The sequence below is a fragment of the Odontesthes bonariensis genome, chromosome 16, assembly GCF_027942865.1.
Source record: "Odontesthes bonariensis isolate fOdoBon6 chromosome 16, fOdoBon6.hap1, whole genome shotgun sequence".
NCBI classification, from domain to species: Eukaryota; Metazoa; Chordata; class Actinopteri; order Atheriniformes; family Atherinopsidae; genus Odontesthes; species Odontesthes bonariensis.
In genome coordinates this window covers 12,280,870-12,297,540 of record NC_134521.1, presented here as the reverse complement: position 1 = coordinate 12,297,540, position 16,671 = coordinate 12,280,870, and the positions used below count along the sequence as shown (strand labels likewise).

General features: G+C 41.1%; 2 protein-coding genes across 2 annotated transcripts; one reads left to right on the top strand and one right to left on the bottom strand.

Annotated features, from left to right (window-relative positions):
• Positions 1-941: 941 nt before the first annotated feature.
• On the top strand, positions 942-5,712 carry rraga (Ras-related GTP binding A). Its single transcript, XM_075487943.1, has 10 exons — positions 942-1,076; positions 1,351-1,456; positions 2,887-2,986; positions 3,088-3,154; positions 3,262-3,484; positions 3,891-3,986; positions 4,600-4,722; positions 4,810-4,901; positions 4,995-5,110; positions 5,211-5,712. Exons 2-10 carry the CDS (start codon positions 1,430-1,432, stop codon positions 5,312-5,314), a joined length of 948 nt encoding a protein of 315 aa, XP_075344058.1. The 5' UTR covers positions 942-1,076; positions 1,351-1,429; the 3' UTR covers positions 5,315-5,712.
• Positions 5,713-8,530: 2,818 nt separating this feature from the next.
• Positions 8,531-13,682, bottom strand: cnga2b (cyclic nucleotide gated channel subunit alpha 2b). Its single transcript, XM_075487176.1, has 6 exons — positions 13,582-13,682; positions 13,374-13,484; positions 12,959-13,135; positions 12,533-12,646; positions 12,288-12,394; positions 8,531-10,240 (listed from the first exon to the last, which is right to left on the bottom strand). The coding sequence occupies exons 1-6, from the start codon at positions 13,680-13,682 to the stop codon at positions 8,796-8,798; spliced, it is 2,055 nt and encodes a 684-aa protein (XP_075343291.1). The 3' UTR covers positions 8,531-8,795.
• Positions 13,683-16,671: the final 2,989 nt, after the last annotated feature.

The following is a 16,671-nucleotide window of genomic DNA, read 5'->3' as shown; positions in this document are numbered from 1 at the left end:
AGTCTTGTCATAATACTTCTTATCTCACCCAGAGAGCACGTCCACAGAGCAAAGTTCAAAGGGTTTCAATTTTTTGTGGTTGTTTCAGTATGTTGAAAAGCCTCGTTAATGCTGATTTAACGATAGTAAAGTACGTCTAATAGACAGAGGAGCAATCAGGGAAAGAAGTTTAAACCATTTAGAGCGTTAGTTACTGTAACAGTAACCATAACTTCTGTTATTTTTCATTCTTCAGAAGGAACAAAACAAAATAAAACCTTTTTGTTTTTTAATTAAATAATTTTTAACGTTTAATTGCTCCATTTAACATCATAATTTGTATTTTCCCTCCCCTTCCAGTTCCGTATATCAAACTAAAGTAGAAAAACTCAAACCTTTACTGTCCCCTACTGGCCTCTAATCGTTAGTTAATATGGAGCGGTGTTGCGTTTTTTTTTTGGCTTTAACACTAACAACCTGGAAACACTAAATGTAAAAATGTACGGAAATATTTTGAATGATGATATTTTTTTTTTAGTCTTCTCGACTTATCTACACTCATTAAAACGCTGTCGATTAATAAATCAACGATAGTCGCCATAATTATTCGTCATAATTAACGCCTTGAAAAATGAATGCCCTCTCCTTTTATCTTCCAGCTCGATTATATCTGTTAATATTTCCATTATGAAAGCCTTAATTTTCCTTAAAATGTGAGAAACTTAACAAAATTGATGTTTTTTTCCCCTTTTTGTTGTCTTGCTAGGCGCTAAAGTATCTGCCTCAAATGTTGTTTTTCAAGATGGGATCCAAATCTTCAAATGTAACATAAATGGCCTACATTTAAACATACACATATCATCACCTTGAGAGCAGCTTTGCAGCTCTTTCCACCCTTATTGTAATCGGGCAAAAGGCGTCCGTAAGACAAAATTTAGGGAAAAGGTCCCCATTTTACCATCATGTGACTTTTGGCGTAAACAGGAAGCAGCTGATCTTCACCTCAGCAAGTAATGTCTACAGCTGTATTCTCTCAAACAAATAAAAACGGCTGTGAGAAGTTGCTTAAACATAAGTAACTGTTCCACTCTTTCGAGGTAAGAAGTTAACCCGCCGCAAAATTGTGAATAAGCCAACTTATTTGTTTTGGTTGGACAAAGCTAACCTGGCTAGCTCGGCTAGCATTAGCTTCAGTGTTTACCCGAGCCAGAGAAAATAGTTTAAACAAACTATTCTCTGTGGTATACGATCCTGGCTGGCTGGGTGTATTTTATTGTTCAACATTTAAACATTTATTCGTGTCTGCGGTAGTTAAACCGGCTTGTTGCTTCAGTAGAAGTTACCAAATCGATTAAACTGTCTATTTCGCAGGAGAGCTGCTGCAGACACACACTGAAGTCATCTGACCTGCAGCTCGGAGAAATACTCCACATCGTGTCTGCTGAGGGGGATGTCAAGCACAGCCATGAAGAAAAAGGTAACGCAATGGCCTCGGTTTTAGATTGTTGAGTTGGTGGATTCACCTTAAAACGGGCCCCTTTTACACAAATGTCTTTAAAGCTTCAATTCAAATCAGTTTTATTAAAATAGCGCCAAATCACAGCGAATGTCATCTCAAGGCACGTGGAAGGTCAAAGTTAGCCAATTAAAATCTAATTCATTGTAATCCAACCATAACCTAATTAATACAAAGCCAACTAAGACAAAAAAAGTTATGTAGCTCAACGGATTGCATCAAAACTGATCTAATCTCGAATCATAAGCATGCAGGAGGCGACAGTGGGAAGAAAAAAACTCCCTTTTAACAGTAAGAAACTTTCACAGAACCAGATTTAGAGAAGGCGGCCGTCTGTGTGGACCGTCTGGGGGGTTTGAAAGGACAGGAAAGAGGAGACAACAAGCACTAAAACACCAGATCAGGGATACCTGCTGAGGAAGAAAAACACCAGTTAATGACAACAATGATGGGAGGTCTCCCAGCAGTGAAGGCCTATAGCAGCATAACTATGGGATGTTTCAGGGTCACCTGAGCCACCCCAAACTTTTCTTTTTCTTTTAAAAAAATAAAACTTTATTGAACATAGCTGTAAAGGCACACAGTCAAAACACAGATTGAACACAATTTCTCAGAACTAAAGCAAGAAAAAGCAAAGAAAACCCACAAGTTTCATTAGCAATTAGATTATAAAGCAATGACAATTGACAAGGACTCCTTCTTCACAATGAGTGAAATAAATTGTGAATCAATATGTGTCTCTCCAAATGTTTGCTGTTTAGAAATGTAGATAAGTAGGATTGTTTGGTAGCATTTTGAGGTAGGAGACAGTCTTCAGATAAAATGGGTCAAGGCAAATGATTAAAGTAAATTATCGCCTCATTGTTGTCTTTGCATAGCCACAGTAAAAACATCATGAATGATTAATGCACGGAGACGTTTGATATCTGATGAGCCTGAAAATTAACCAATCGTGATGTGTGTGTGTTTGCCTTTTATTTGCTCTGTTTAAAGAAGGTGAACTTTTCAAATTAAAGGAACCATGCAAAATTATTACGTTGTTTAATAAACCTCATTAGCTTTCAGTGATGTTTGTTATGTCGTAGCTGCTCAACCAAGGACTTCTCTGACCAAACTACACAACCTCAGATCCATGAGAAGTGTTGCTATATGTCACTAAGGGTTGAAGCAACAATGCGAGATACTTTAATGCGACTGGCTTCAAAGTTTTAAAAGAGCTATGATGCTCAAACCTTATTTGGCCCATTTTACATGAAGTCACCCTGATACTCAATGCAATATGATGTGACTGCTGTGAGGTTTCACAAGAGAGAGAACAAATGTGGATTTTCTTTTCCCCTCCTTTCTTCTTTTTGTTGCATAGTTACTGCATTTTTTTGTTGTGTTTGTAGGTGCTACTGATGGGAAAAAGTGGGTCTGGAAAGACCAGCATGAGATCAATCATCTTTGCCAATTACATAGCTCGAGACACGCGTCGCCTTGGAGCTACAAGTAAGTACCTCTTAAAGAATGGTCCTACATGAGTTCTTTTATTATCCCTGAGAGTTTAGCTAATTCAGTCGCAACATTTTCTCACTCTCTGCTCATTGTAGTTGACGTGGAACACTCCCATGTTCGGTTTCTTGGCAATCTGGTTCTAAACCTGTGGGACTGTGGAGGGTAGAGTTCATTTTTATCATTATTTGCTGGTTAACTGCAACATTTTGACCAACTTTTTATCAATTCTTCCTAGTTAATCAATACTTTTTTTTTTTTTTATTCTCCAGACAGGATACATTCATGGAGAACTATTTCACCAGCCAGAGGGACAACATTTTTAGAAATGTTGAAGTTCTCATTTATGTGTTCGATGTTGAGAGCCGTGAGCTGGAGAAAGACATGCACTACTACCAGTCGTGTCTGGAAGCCATCCTGCAAAACTCCCCCGATGCCAAAGTGTTCTGTCTGGTGCACAAAATGGACCTGGTTCAGGAAGAACAGAGAGATTTGGTGAGCTTTCTTTGATGATGTTTGTTATCAGTTACCGGACAACTCTGGAATCTCAGAAAATACACAGAAACACTAAACACTGGTCCTACTTTATGCCATCTTGTTAAAATGTGAGGTAATCATTAACCATAGTTTGCAGATGCATGTTTTTTTTATTTCACGAGAGGAAAATTCATCTGTTTTCACCCACTTTAAACATCCACCGCTCTGTTTGTGCCACTTTCACAGGGATTTCTGTGTGAGGACAATAGAAACATAGTGATCCGTTAAAATTTCCTCTCTGGTCCCTGCCTGTGCGCACATCTCTGTTTACGTGCACTTTTAGGCTCCACAGGAAGAATGGGGACTCTGACAATATTTCTGATGTGACCTCAAAAAAATAGTCTTTTCGTGCTTGTCTTTACAGATCTTTAAGGAGCGTGAAGAGGATCTGAAGAGACTGTCCAGACCTTTGGCGTGCACATGTTTCAGGACGTCAATCTGGGACGAAACCCTGTACAAGGTTGTGTACCTGACTGGCAGCTTGTCTTTTAACGATAGCCGATGAAGTCGACGTTGTAAAAAGTAAAATCATGTGTAAATCTCACGTCTGATCACGATGAGATATGATATCAATTCAACCGACAACAATTCAGTGTTTGCAGACATGATGCAATTTCTTTTCGATTCAGGACCCATCGATCGATACGAGACAGCTCATGCTGATTTAACACCATCTCTTCCATTTATATCAAATCACAAAAAGCAACTAAAATATCATTTGACATATTTATGAACTCAGTCAGATATTTAGAATAAAAAAACACAATCTATCCTTTTAACAAAAATAGACTATAAAGTGCCACATTCTGTATATAGAGCTTTAAACTACTTAATATGATGTAAGAACAATACATTTCAGTTTGTATACATTAAAGCATTATATTCTGTTATTGTTAATCCTGTTTAGACTCTCAAACTTAACAGATGTACAAATTATTAACGAAATCATGTTTAATCAGCGTTTTCACTTTGGATTGATGCGATAGGCTCGTTGATGATGAGTCTTTGTATCCATGTAAATCGAGCTATTGTTCTACCTCTGGTAAAAAGCATGATTAAAAATGTGCTTGCAGGCCTGGTCCAGCATAGTGTATCAGCTCATCCCAAACGTCCAGCAGCTGGAGACGAACCTGAGGAATTTTGCACAGATCATAGAGGCGGATGAAGTTCTTCTGTTTGAAAGAGCCACTTTCCTGGTAAGAGCCACTGCTTCCTCTGCCACAACACCAGCCAAACTCTGAATTCAGGAACTGAAAGTAGTTTTTGTTGTTTTGCAAATGCAGGTGATCTCCCACTATCAGTGCAAAGAGCAGCGCGACGCTCACAGGTTTGAGAAGATCAGCAACATTATCAAACAGTTCAAACTCAGTTGTAGGTATGTTCAGTTTGACAAAAAACCAATGCACCCCTCCTCTTCACTCTGCTAAATGTGCTGATTTTATTTCTTTAATGCTTTTTGTACTTCCAGTAAACTCGCAGCCTCGTTCCAGAGCATGGAGGTGAGGAACTCCAACTTTGCAGCCTTCATTGACGTCTTCACCTCCAACACATATGTTATGGTCATCATGTCGGACCCCTCCATCCGTAAGTAGTGAAGAAAACATTCCCCCCTGCGGCAAATGCACGTTTATGAAATGACATGACATTATATGTGATTACATATGATATGATGTCTGTTTTCCAGCATCTGCAGCCACTCTCATCAATATCCGCAATGCTAGGAAACACTTTGAGAAGTTGGAGCGGGTGGATGGACCCAAGCACAGCCTACACATGCGAATGCGTTAGCCCGCATGTGTTATTCCCAGTGGATACTCTCAACCAATCAATCCACAGAGCACAGACGGCATGTTGCTGTCTCACAGCTTGTATAAATATAAGAAGCCCTTCTCAGTTTCTACTATATCCTCACGTTCAATCACAGTCATTATGGGAGAAATCATATTTCTACAGCGATCAGAAATATCTTGGAGAGTGATGCATTCTGTTGAAATATTTGTCCTAATTGACACATTAAAGAGAAAATTAAGTCGTGTTTACTATGGACGGGGATGCCTTTGCTGTCACACTTTGTCACATCTGCTGATTCGTTGACTACTTGCTGTGAAGCCCAGTCTTTGGGGATGTTACACTGATTTTCAAATGTAGATAGTAAACTGTTACAAACAATATAGCTCTATTCAGAAGCAGTGTCTTTTCCGTCTTATCACATCATCAACATTTTAAAAAAAATGGCCTGTTGTGAACAGATATTCCTTCTGCTGCATATTTGTTCTCGTCCGTGCACCCAGGGTTCACTCGACACTCTACACCTGTTGCCCTGAACTTGTGGCACACGTTGCACCTGTTGAGTGGGCTGACAGCAATCTTTGGGCAGACAGAGCAGCACGCTACCAGCAAAGCACAATCAGTTCATGTTTGATTTATTTATTTATTTTTTAAACATGAAAAACAGCTGCATGTCTTTTTTAAAGCGAGCTGTAATTTCCTGTTAATGGTTGAATTAGCACTTTCACTCCTTTGAAAACTGACGAGAGAATATTGCACCTCTCCTTTACCAGCTTTCACTGTTTTCTCTAAGAGGTAATCCCTTGACCAAACACAGACTGTTATTTTTATTCAGATTTTAAATGTTATTCAGCTGTGACCGAATCCCAGAAGTATGTCTGCCTTGATAAAACTCTGCTCCTCTTGCTTTAAACCTTGTGAGAAGGGGAGGTTTGTTATCTTCAGCTGGGTCAGTTTAAGTTTCGTTTTGTCCATGTTTTCACCCAGCTTTGAAATGAAAAGAGGAGCTCACAGAGCAGTTCGAACGAGAACTTCATCAGGTGTAGTTATTGAAACGGTCTCTCGCTGATGATACATTCTAAAAGGGCTTGAGATGAAATCTTAACACTTTCATGTTAACAGAGCCATCTCAGGCCTTTAATGGGAACGCTTGCTTAGATAATAGATTCAACACTACTTATCGAATATCCTTGAACTGAGGGCACAAATATAACACTGGCTTACCTGTGAAATATTTAGTGAGCTGCTCTGATACTCTGCTTTGCTTAAGCTTTGATATGAACTATAATTATTACTTGTGTGTCAGGTAGATTAGAACAGTCAAATACTGCTTTTTACATCATGACCATAAAGGAGCTTCTACTCTTTTCTTTATTTATTTCTTATTCATCAGTAGAGAAAGGCAGACCAAATTATGATGCTATCCAGCCATAAGCATTAATGTAACTCAGCAGGGTTCCAGTGACGGTGATTCCAGGATGGTTTAGGTCAGAAGATCCCAGATTAGTTATAAAGTTTTAGTTTTAGTTTCTTTTGTATCATTTTTATTCTGAAAAATAAAAGGTTTCCAATGAAAAAGTTTGTTCATCCCAATAGATTTGACCAATGTGTCAGAGCTTAATTAGCCTCTTAGGTCTGTGGTTTGCTCAGTCTTTGTTAGTAAAGCCCAGTTGATGGAAGTTTAAAAGCTTCATAAACTGGCAGCCGCCTGTCAGTCTCAAAAGTAAAATATTTGATGCCCAAATAGCAGGAGAAGATGGCATTGTGGGGTTATTATTTTTGTTGTGTTTATTGTGTTAATCTAGCCAAGAAATGCAGTTGAAAAGAACAACGTAAGTCAAGTCGAGGTCTAAATAATCAGGAAAACTTTCACAGAGATCTGCTCATAATATTTACAGACTCCTGTTTCCCTTTAAAGGAACCTCAGGAAGATTCAGCTGATTGTGACGCAGTTATGCTCTGTCTTACCTTCACAAAAGTGCCAGAAGTTTCATATGGAGCAACATAACAAGTCTCCAAGTCTAGTGAAATTACAAAGGTGAAATATACCTTCTTTGCTGCAATGGGAGAAGCTTTGTTTGGAGAAAAAAAGGTGCTGAATTTCAGAAAAGATTGATGTTGAGGGCTGTGGTGGATCTATCACACGCAGGATGCCCAAACTTTTGCTTGGAGACCATTTTTTTCTTCATCTTTAAACTGTAAAAATAGCTCAGCTCAGCTGGATCAGCTTTCTGCATGCCACTGTATGTTTTACAATCCTTAGCAACAAACAGTTCACTCACATATAGCCCACAAATAAATGTATCTTCCCGTTAAGTAGATATCCGTGCCAAGACTGGTGTATTCATGTACTGCAGACAAGATCAGGATAAGGTTTCAAGCTTTCAAGCTTTGCCATTTGTTTATAGTGACACTGAATTTCTTCATGCTGTTGGAAAGTGAAGATTTGCTCAAGCGTGGTATTTGATACCACCCCCTTCAGGGGCTGCAAGGGATATGCATTCAGTACCTCCTGCCTCCTTGTTATGGGCAGCTCTGTTACGGAGGCATTGTCCCAGCTGCCCTTATCAACACTGCTCATGTGGTTGAGTTGTATCCTGGAATGCAGAGGCCGAGTAACTGGAAAATCCCCAGTCCCTTTCTTCAGAGAGTAAGTACACAAAATAAATGGGAGTCAGTGGGTGCTGGAGTAAACTGATTTTATAACCCCATTTCCAGAAGAGTTGGGATGGTATGTAAAAGGCAAACAAAACAAAAAAAACCCCTGATAACTTGAAAGAACAACTTAAAACCTACCTATCAAACATAACAAATGTTAAAAGTGAGAAGGTTCATTTCTGTGGGAAAGTAAAGTCTCTGCAGTTCTCTTTAATTGTCCTAAAAAAAAAAGCCGGGATAGGGGACACACTTATATCATTACTTTAATAATTGTCATATGTTTGATGCAGATCTAACATGGAAAATATTTGTGTGCGTGAACTCGGCAAATCACCCTCTACCATCTCTCTTTAGACCTTTCATCCCCGGAGTAGCAGCAGGAGACGATGTGTACGGAACGAGAGCAAAATATATGACATGCAGAGGGAACTGAATCCCTCTGCTGATGGAAGCAAACTCTGTGTTTACAGGCAGCCCACAAACTGTGACATCCAGCATGTTCAGGTTTCAGGTTACTGTATTTTCATCTTCTGGCCATCAACGTGTTTCTCTTTCTCTTTTTTTTTTTACAGCCACCCTTTAAAAACACATTCAACTCACTGCTTTGGCACACAAAAGAACCGAGGACTGCATTGTCATAGCAGTGTCCATTTTGTTTTTCATATTTATTGACATGCGTACATCTTTTTACACTCAGCAAAACTGTTCAACTTTCCCACAGTGAAGATTTTCTTTTACTCATAACGAGTCCAAATATTTCAGGAGATTGAGACAGTCAGTGTTTTGATGTTGGGCTCTCTTTGGCCTGCGTGTGCACATGGTTCTAACATTGTGGCCCAACTGTACAGGCAGCAGAACCAGGGTCACCTCCACCGGTCACCTCTGCACTTGCATCCGCGCCATCGTTGGCCTCTGCCCCGCAGTCCGTTTGATTCAGCTGCCGCTCCAGTAATGTGATGCGTTGCTTCAGGCGCTGTTGTGTGTGCGTGTATTCGTTGAGCAGACGGGAAAATCGGGTCTGAAGTGTATCCAGAGAGGACTCCAGCCTCTCCATCTTCTCCTCCGTGTCCTCCTTCTGCAGCACGGCGCTCTCTGCGTCCTCCTCCAGAAGGCCTTCCTTCTTCAGGATCTCCCGGCCCCTCTCCTCCAGGACCGCCTTAGCATCCGGATACTCCGTCACTGCCTCCATCAAGTCATCCTTAGAGAGGCAGAAGAGGTCGGAGTAACCCAAGCTGCGGATATTGGCTGTACGACGATTTCCCATTTTACTTCCTTTTATGTTCAAAATGCTGATTTCCCCGAAGCAGCTGCCAGCTGTGAGGACGGCATACTGTGTAACCCCGTCAATACCCACGACCGCCAGCTTCCCTTCTTTTATGATGTACATCTCCTTACCAATATCTCCTTTTCTGCAGATGTAGTCACCTGGACTGAAGACCTGTGGGCGTAGTTTGAGCACGAGCTCCACGAGGAGTCCTGCCTCACAGTCTTGGAAAATGCGTACTTTCTTCAGAGTCTCCAGGTGTACATTAATAGCAATCTCTGCCCGCAGTTTGTTTGGCAGGTTCTTTAGCACCTCCTGCTCATCTGCTGCCTTTTTGTTGGTCCAGAGGTAGTCAAACCACTTAATGACGCGCGTCTCCAGTTCTTTGCTGACTTTGCGGAAGTGCATGTAGTGCTTTATGGCATCGATTCGAGCTTGAAACTCAGCACGTGTTGCATTCATGTTGGCAATCATGGAGCCGACGTTTCCCACAATCGTTGCAAAGATCAGCACTCCAACAAGGAAGTCAAAGACCACAAACAGGTACTCTTCGTCTCGCACAGGCGGGGGCATCTCTCCGATGGTGGTAAGAGTAAGAGTTGACCAGTACAGACAGTAGACGTAACTCCGAGTCAGGGAGGAGTACTCGGGTATGGAGATGTTTGGGAACACCCAGGTGTCTGAGCCAAATCCCAAAGACTTGGATATGGCATAGTAGATGCAGGCGTTCCAGTGTATGATGACCAGGATGTAAAGCACTAAGTTGCAGATGCGGAAGATGTTTGGGTAGTTGGTGCGTGTTTCCGTGCGGTCAAAGAATTCAAACATGCGCGGGAAGCGCAGCAGACGGTTGAACCTGAGTTGTGGTGTGTGGATGCCGGTGGTGATGTACGCCAGGTCGGTGGGCAAGATGGACACCACATCCAGCTTGAACTGCAGTGTTCGAACGTAGCTGTCTCTCAGCTTGGCGTGGTCCTTCACCAGCAGACCTTGTTCCAGGAAACCTGAGACAATAAGAATAGATAGAAAATAGTTTTTGTATTTGCTCTGCAACTTAATCAATATTATAGGATACATCTAAACTCTGGAGGAAATAACTGAAAGCTGTGCTAATCAAAGTTTTTATACAGTTACTCCAAAGATCATGATTTTGCAAGACTTCAAGTTGGGCACGTGGCCCAGAGGTAGAAGGATTCGAGCTGTTTTGGGTACATTTTTAGGGCTTGAACGTGGTTTTGCAGCTGCTCGGTGTTGGGCCTTCGCAGAGGCAAAACAATACGTGTCCCACTTGGGAGCAGTCTGAGGACAATGTGGAACAATCTGTGTTGTGGGGTACTCTTGGTTTTTTGTGCCTTGGCCTTGCTGTGCTGTAGGGGCCTAATCCACCAAGCAAATCCTCAGCTATCGGACATGTCTGGAGTGTCAGTGAACATCTATTTCCCTTTTATTTTTACTATCGGTATTGCTGGACTTTTCAACATTCAGGGATGCGTCCGTTGAGAACTATAACTCTGATTGGTTCAGTGATGCAAATGAGTGCACAAGAAGGGAAGCCAGAAAGCAAACTCAACACTTTTTTTCTCCAAAACAAGTAACACTTTCACAACAGCATTGGGATAAAAAACTGGAGACGAACGTTTTGCTGTCTTCCAGTTTCACTTATTGTTTAACGTATGTTCTACAGCCTCCTTCTGCACCGGTGAGCTTGATGGTTTGGCACAGCTATAGATTGTACGTCATGGCAGGCAGTTGAAAGTCGTCTTTGCCGTGTGTTCATGTCTTTTTTTTATTTTGTTTGCTCAGATTCAGGCAACAATAGGAGACTCATCAACGAACATCTGGACGCTGCTGGTTCTTCGTGTCCCGTTGATGGTTAGCAGAGAGCTGTAGCTTCTAAGCTCCCCTTTGTGCTCACCACTGTACTCATGATAAGTTAACAGTTCATTCAGTAACCCACCAGATATTTTTCTCAAAGCGCGTTCACTTCCACGAAAGTTTTACGCACAGCTTCTCCTGTGGTTCAGTGTAAAAACAGTCATCGCGAGAACCTGCTCAGTTCCTTTCAGCTTTAATTAACATTTTAAATCTTTCAGTTTTTTGTATTATTTGACCAAATATGCTGGTTGTTACTGTCAACAACAACAACATACAAACTGATTCCAGTGGGCTGCTGATTTGAGTGTTTTTGCTCATCCTCAAGCATCAAACAGCAGTTAAAGTTACAGACTACTATGTTAATATTTAGCAGCTGTAGAGTCGGATCTGTTTTAACTCACATGATTAATTTTAGCATATCTTTGTCTTATTTACCTCAAACTGTTGATGTTAAATGTAAATAGTAGACAAAATACAGTAGAAATAGTAAAATAGTACAGAAATATAGTATTTACATCTATTGTTCAACAAAAACAGTTGATGTAGCAGTTTGAACTGGATGATTCCCAAATATAGATCATGCTCAGTGTGTTAATACTTGAAGGAATTATACCAGATGGCACCAGGCCCGCCGGTAGGGGGGGACAAACGGGTATTTTGTCCCGGGCCCAGGAATGGGGGGGGGGCCCAAAAAAAAAAAAAAAGGAATATGCGCATTAGTCCACAAATATGTCCAAATGTTTCAGGCATGCACGCCAATCAGGCTGAATTGATTTGAGAATCATCCCCGGTCAGCTGAATGACAGCCAGTGTAACACAGCTCTGGTTTAACCTTATTTTGTTTCAAATAAGCCAGTATAGACAAGGCAACGAGTAAAATTGCCATTTAGATAGAGTTGAATGTAACGAATGGGTTATAAACGTGACGTTTTGGGGTAGCCTGTAACTTTCGTTTAGACTGGGGGGGGGGGCCCATTCAAAGAATTTTGTCCCGGGCCCAGCCAAACCTGTCAGCGGCCCTGGATGGCACTACAGTCACATTTGAAATGTTAGCAAATATTGAATCGCTAGATAATAGTGTGAAAGTGACAGACTGTGCAACTTTCACCACGATTGAGATTTATTTTTTATTTTTTTACAAATAAACCCCAAAAGCTGCAATGTTAAATAGGTTACCTGTGCGAAGTCGAACACAAGTGTCCATTATGTACACGGTGTCAGAAAGGTAGTCCAGCACCAGCCAGCAGATGTAATTTCCCACCTGGAGCTTGTCAAAGCATGCCCTGGGATTATAAGAGGAAAAATGATGTAGAGCTGCAGTCACAGGGGCGGACAGTACCGTCGCTCACTACATCCATCACCCATCTCTAGAGGCTGCAGGGCCCCAACAAATAACTGAAAGACTGTGGGGTTATTATTACCTTGCAACAACGAGGAACCAGTTGTAGAGCACTGCTATGGCGATAACGAATAACCAGCGGTAGTATGCGTTATCGGATGGGGACACCACAAAGAAATTCCACTTTTTAGTGAAACTACAAGGAGATAACATACAACACAATTAAACAGGAGCAGCTGAAGAATCAAGTTTCTTTCTTTGGCAATATAAGATATTTGTAATTTAGGTTATCCTCAAAATGTATCTATCATAAACAAGATAATAGAACAGCCTCTGAGTGTCTCTATGTCACACTGAGACATTTCAACCCTAAAGATAAACTTGTTGAAACCCTTTTTGAAGGAGAAATGGGCTGTCACCCAGATAGCTCTTTGTCACTATAGTGCGGATGCTGAACTCTTGCACATCAAAATACACGGTAATAGTTCAGAGCTGCAGCTATGAATACCTAAAGATCCCTTTGGCATTGTGGCCATTGGCATCTGGTTGTGTGTTGCTGCTGCGACTCGGGGCCGTTCTCAGCTCAGGGCCACGAAAGCGTTCCAGGAAGGAGTCTGGTCGCTCCTCCTCCTCCAGCAGGCTCCTGTGGGCCCATTCTCTCAGTCTCACTACCAGGTTCACCAATCTGTCACACACACACACAAACACACACACACACACTTATTAAAGCACATCACTTAATATCTTAGATTAAAAAAAATGCAAGTAAAATCTTCCACGGAACTGTCATCTATGTGTGTCAGCGACATGAAAAATACACATGATAGACAGATGTTTAATATCCTATTTTTTTAACTGCTCAGTAATGCTCCAGCCTCTGTAAAGGAGGCTTACATGCCATTGCTGGGCTGTCACAATTTTACCTTGAGACGGCGCCATTCCTTTGAAAAGAATTCCTTGAATCGCCTCCATGAGGGTCGAGACCAGCGACTCTTTGTAGCTCTGAGGATGTGTCATCCCAGACAGATGGCACCCTGGGTAAAAAAAAAAAAAAAAAGGTAGTAAAAACCCACCTGAGCATGACTATCTGATGTTTTACTTCTTTCATAGACTGCAGAACAATCTCCTTACTTGCTGAGAATACTCTCGGCCCTCCCGATCTCTTCCTCCAAGGTGTTCTTCACTGACAGGTTGTGGGGCGACCGGTCTCTCTCCGCCACCTGGCCTGTCATCCTCAGGTCTGACAGTGTAGACAAGCAATAACATTAAAGTCCCATTTGCAAGCATTTAACGTTTAACCCATGTTGTGGCTGGGAGTGTTGGGCATTTTCTCCTGCCGTGCTGTTGCTGAAGAGAAGAGTGTTTATGGTGCATCTGTCGGATTGTTGTCAGGGGACAGGAGACGACTGGGGATGTCTGCCTCAGTCCCTAACCATCACACTGCAGGTCGTTGCTGTGGTGGCAGAGGCAACTAATAAACACACTGAGTAATTTACACAGCCATTTGGTGTCAGTTTAATCAATACAACAGATTTTTTTCTCCACCTCCAGTTTTCACTTGTTCTCTGTCTATATGTGTGTGTGTGTGTGTGTGAGGGGGTGAACAGTTCATCTATATTCAAGTGACAGCACAGGATAAAGAGATGATTTTGCTCACGTTATGTCTTCTTTCACTGAATGCAAGTGCATCAGTCCTTATGTCTTTACATACTTACTAATTTTCATATTTAAACATCACATACAGAAAATGCAAACCAAATAATTGCTTTATTATAAACAGTTTCCAGCAAGCCAGACTTGTAATCTTTTAAAGTGGTCTTGAGTAACAGTTCTCCAGGCATTCTGAAGGTCTTTTAGAGTTTTTATTTGGACATTGGTTGCATTTTTCCTCCATTGTCTGTCCAATCCTTTTCAGAGGAATGTGTTTTTTTTTGTTTTTAAGCCAATTAACACTGACCTATGAATCTTTCAGTCAAAGAAACGACACTTAACTCGAGGGATGACCCAGTGTTGTGTCTACACATAACAAACAACTTAGCAAAGAATAGCATCTTTAGGCACTTTTATATAAGTAGCCTGTCACAAAGACACATCATTATTTTTTTTTCTTAGTTCCATAATGTACCACAGATAACACAGTTAGATCAACAACCTGATTCCCAAAGAGCTTAAAGTGTGGCATATGTCAGTATTATTAAAAGAAATCGAGGAAAACAGGACAATGTATGATGAAAACAATATCTGAAAGTGATGTCCTTTAGAAACGACCAGTCACATAGCCTGAGAAGCTTCATCAGAAATGGGCTCCATGGAAGGGTGGCTGTCAAGAAGCCGTTCTTAAGGAAAGGAAACAGGCCCAAGAAGTGGACTGAAAATCAGTGGCAACAGGTCTGATGGAGGGATGAATCCTCCTCAGAGCCCGGAGCTCAACATTGTTGAAGTAGTGTGGGATCATCTTGGCAGAAAACGGAATAAAAGGCAGCCAACATCCAAAGAAGAGCTTTGGGATGTCCTTCAGGAAGCCTGGAGAACTGTTCCTGAAGACTCCTTAAAGAAATGACAGAAAGCTCGTCTAACAGGGTTCAGGATGTGTTGAAGAGCAAAGGTAATCATTACAAATACTTACTTTCAAGCTCACGGGATTTTACAAACTCTGTTTTTTCCACATGTACTGCACATCTATTTCTATTTATACATGTTCCATTAAATCCTTGCAACTATTTTCTGTTTTACTGGCAATACGTGAAGGAATGAGGGATGGCTCAAGACTGTTGCACACAACTATGAGTAATAAACTGGATAAATATACATATATATAGCTAATAGATGTTAGTACATTTTTTTGACCCCATTAACCTTTAGTGTCTTCCTTTAACTAAATATTTTTCTAGGCAAAGTCTCACAACACCTTTGATGGAATTTATCATGTGGAACGATGCCAAAAATAAGCAGATGTCTAAACACAAATTGAAATATATCGTAAAAATACATCTTAAATGTTTGGCTTGAGATGAAAACTGTAAATCTGACCCGTACTCTGCTGAAGTGTGTAACATTTCTTTGTTTCCTTTAAAAAGTAGCACTAGGGGAGCCACCACGCTTCCGCCCTGCAGTGCAGATCTATGATTAGGGTGTTTAGACAACTGTTACCAGTGTGTGACTAATTGGTGGATCATTAACGAAAACACACATGCAGTCTGCCTGCAGCTCTCCTGCTCAGTGAGCCAATCAGCTGCTCTCCCTCAGGAGCTTGCATCACTTAGGAAACCAGCACACCGAGTGAGGGCAAAGAGTGGCATCTATGTGTCATTACATCACAATAGCTGCTGGGTTAAAGAAACAAAAAGTGATCATCCAGCCCCAAATGTGCTCAGCTGCATACAGATTGTTGTCCAAAGGTTGCCTATTAAAGATGACTAATATGGGGATAATATACTTTCTTTTGCATTTGCAAATGAGTCTTCATCCTGATCATTTCTTTCATTATGTAACAGTTTTCTTCCTTATGAGCAACTGTCAGGACTGTAGATTTTATGATCAAGAGAAGAAGCAAACGTAGATGACAAGCATCATCATAAACTGCCTGTTGAAAAAGAAAGGAATATCAAAGCAAGTCAGTTTGCATATTCTTTAGTCCTACCTTTGGTTTCCTTCAGTTATTCCAATGAAATCTTCACGGTGACTTCACACACGAAATCCCAGAGCAGGTCTTTCCCTTCCAATCCATCCTCAGCGCTCTCTTTGAATGAAAACCGATGCCTGAAGTACAATCACAAGTCTCGTCTCGTAGCATTTTCTGTGAGCCCTGAAGTGTGTTCCCCTCAGTTATGTGAGCACGTGGTTCTCCTCATCCTCAGTTGGTCTGATTGCACGCAGAGGCAGGTAGGTTGGGAGATGAGGGGAGGGGTTTTCACAGAACAGTTAAGAGCCCAGGTGTCAGCGTTGGATGGCGCCTTCTGGGAAAACCTCTTGGCAGCGTCTTTCCTCTGCAAATCTTGACTGGAGAAAAGTGAGAAAAACATAAAGCCGGCCAATTCATCAGGTGATCTGCCTTTATTTTTGAAAACTAAATCATTATGTTTGAATAAATATGGCTTGTTTGATGTTTTTATCACTTCTTTGTCTGGTAAATTTTACATCTACTTCACATCTCCTTAATATTTGCGGTGCATTGTCGTACTGGCCAACATTACCGATCGACAATTCGTTGTTAAAGTGGAA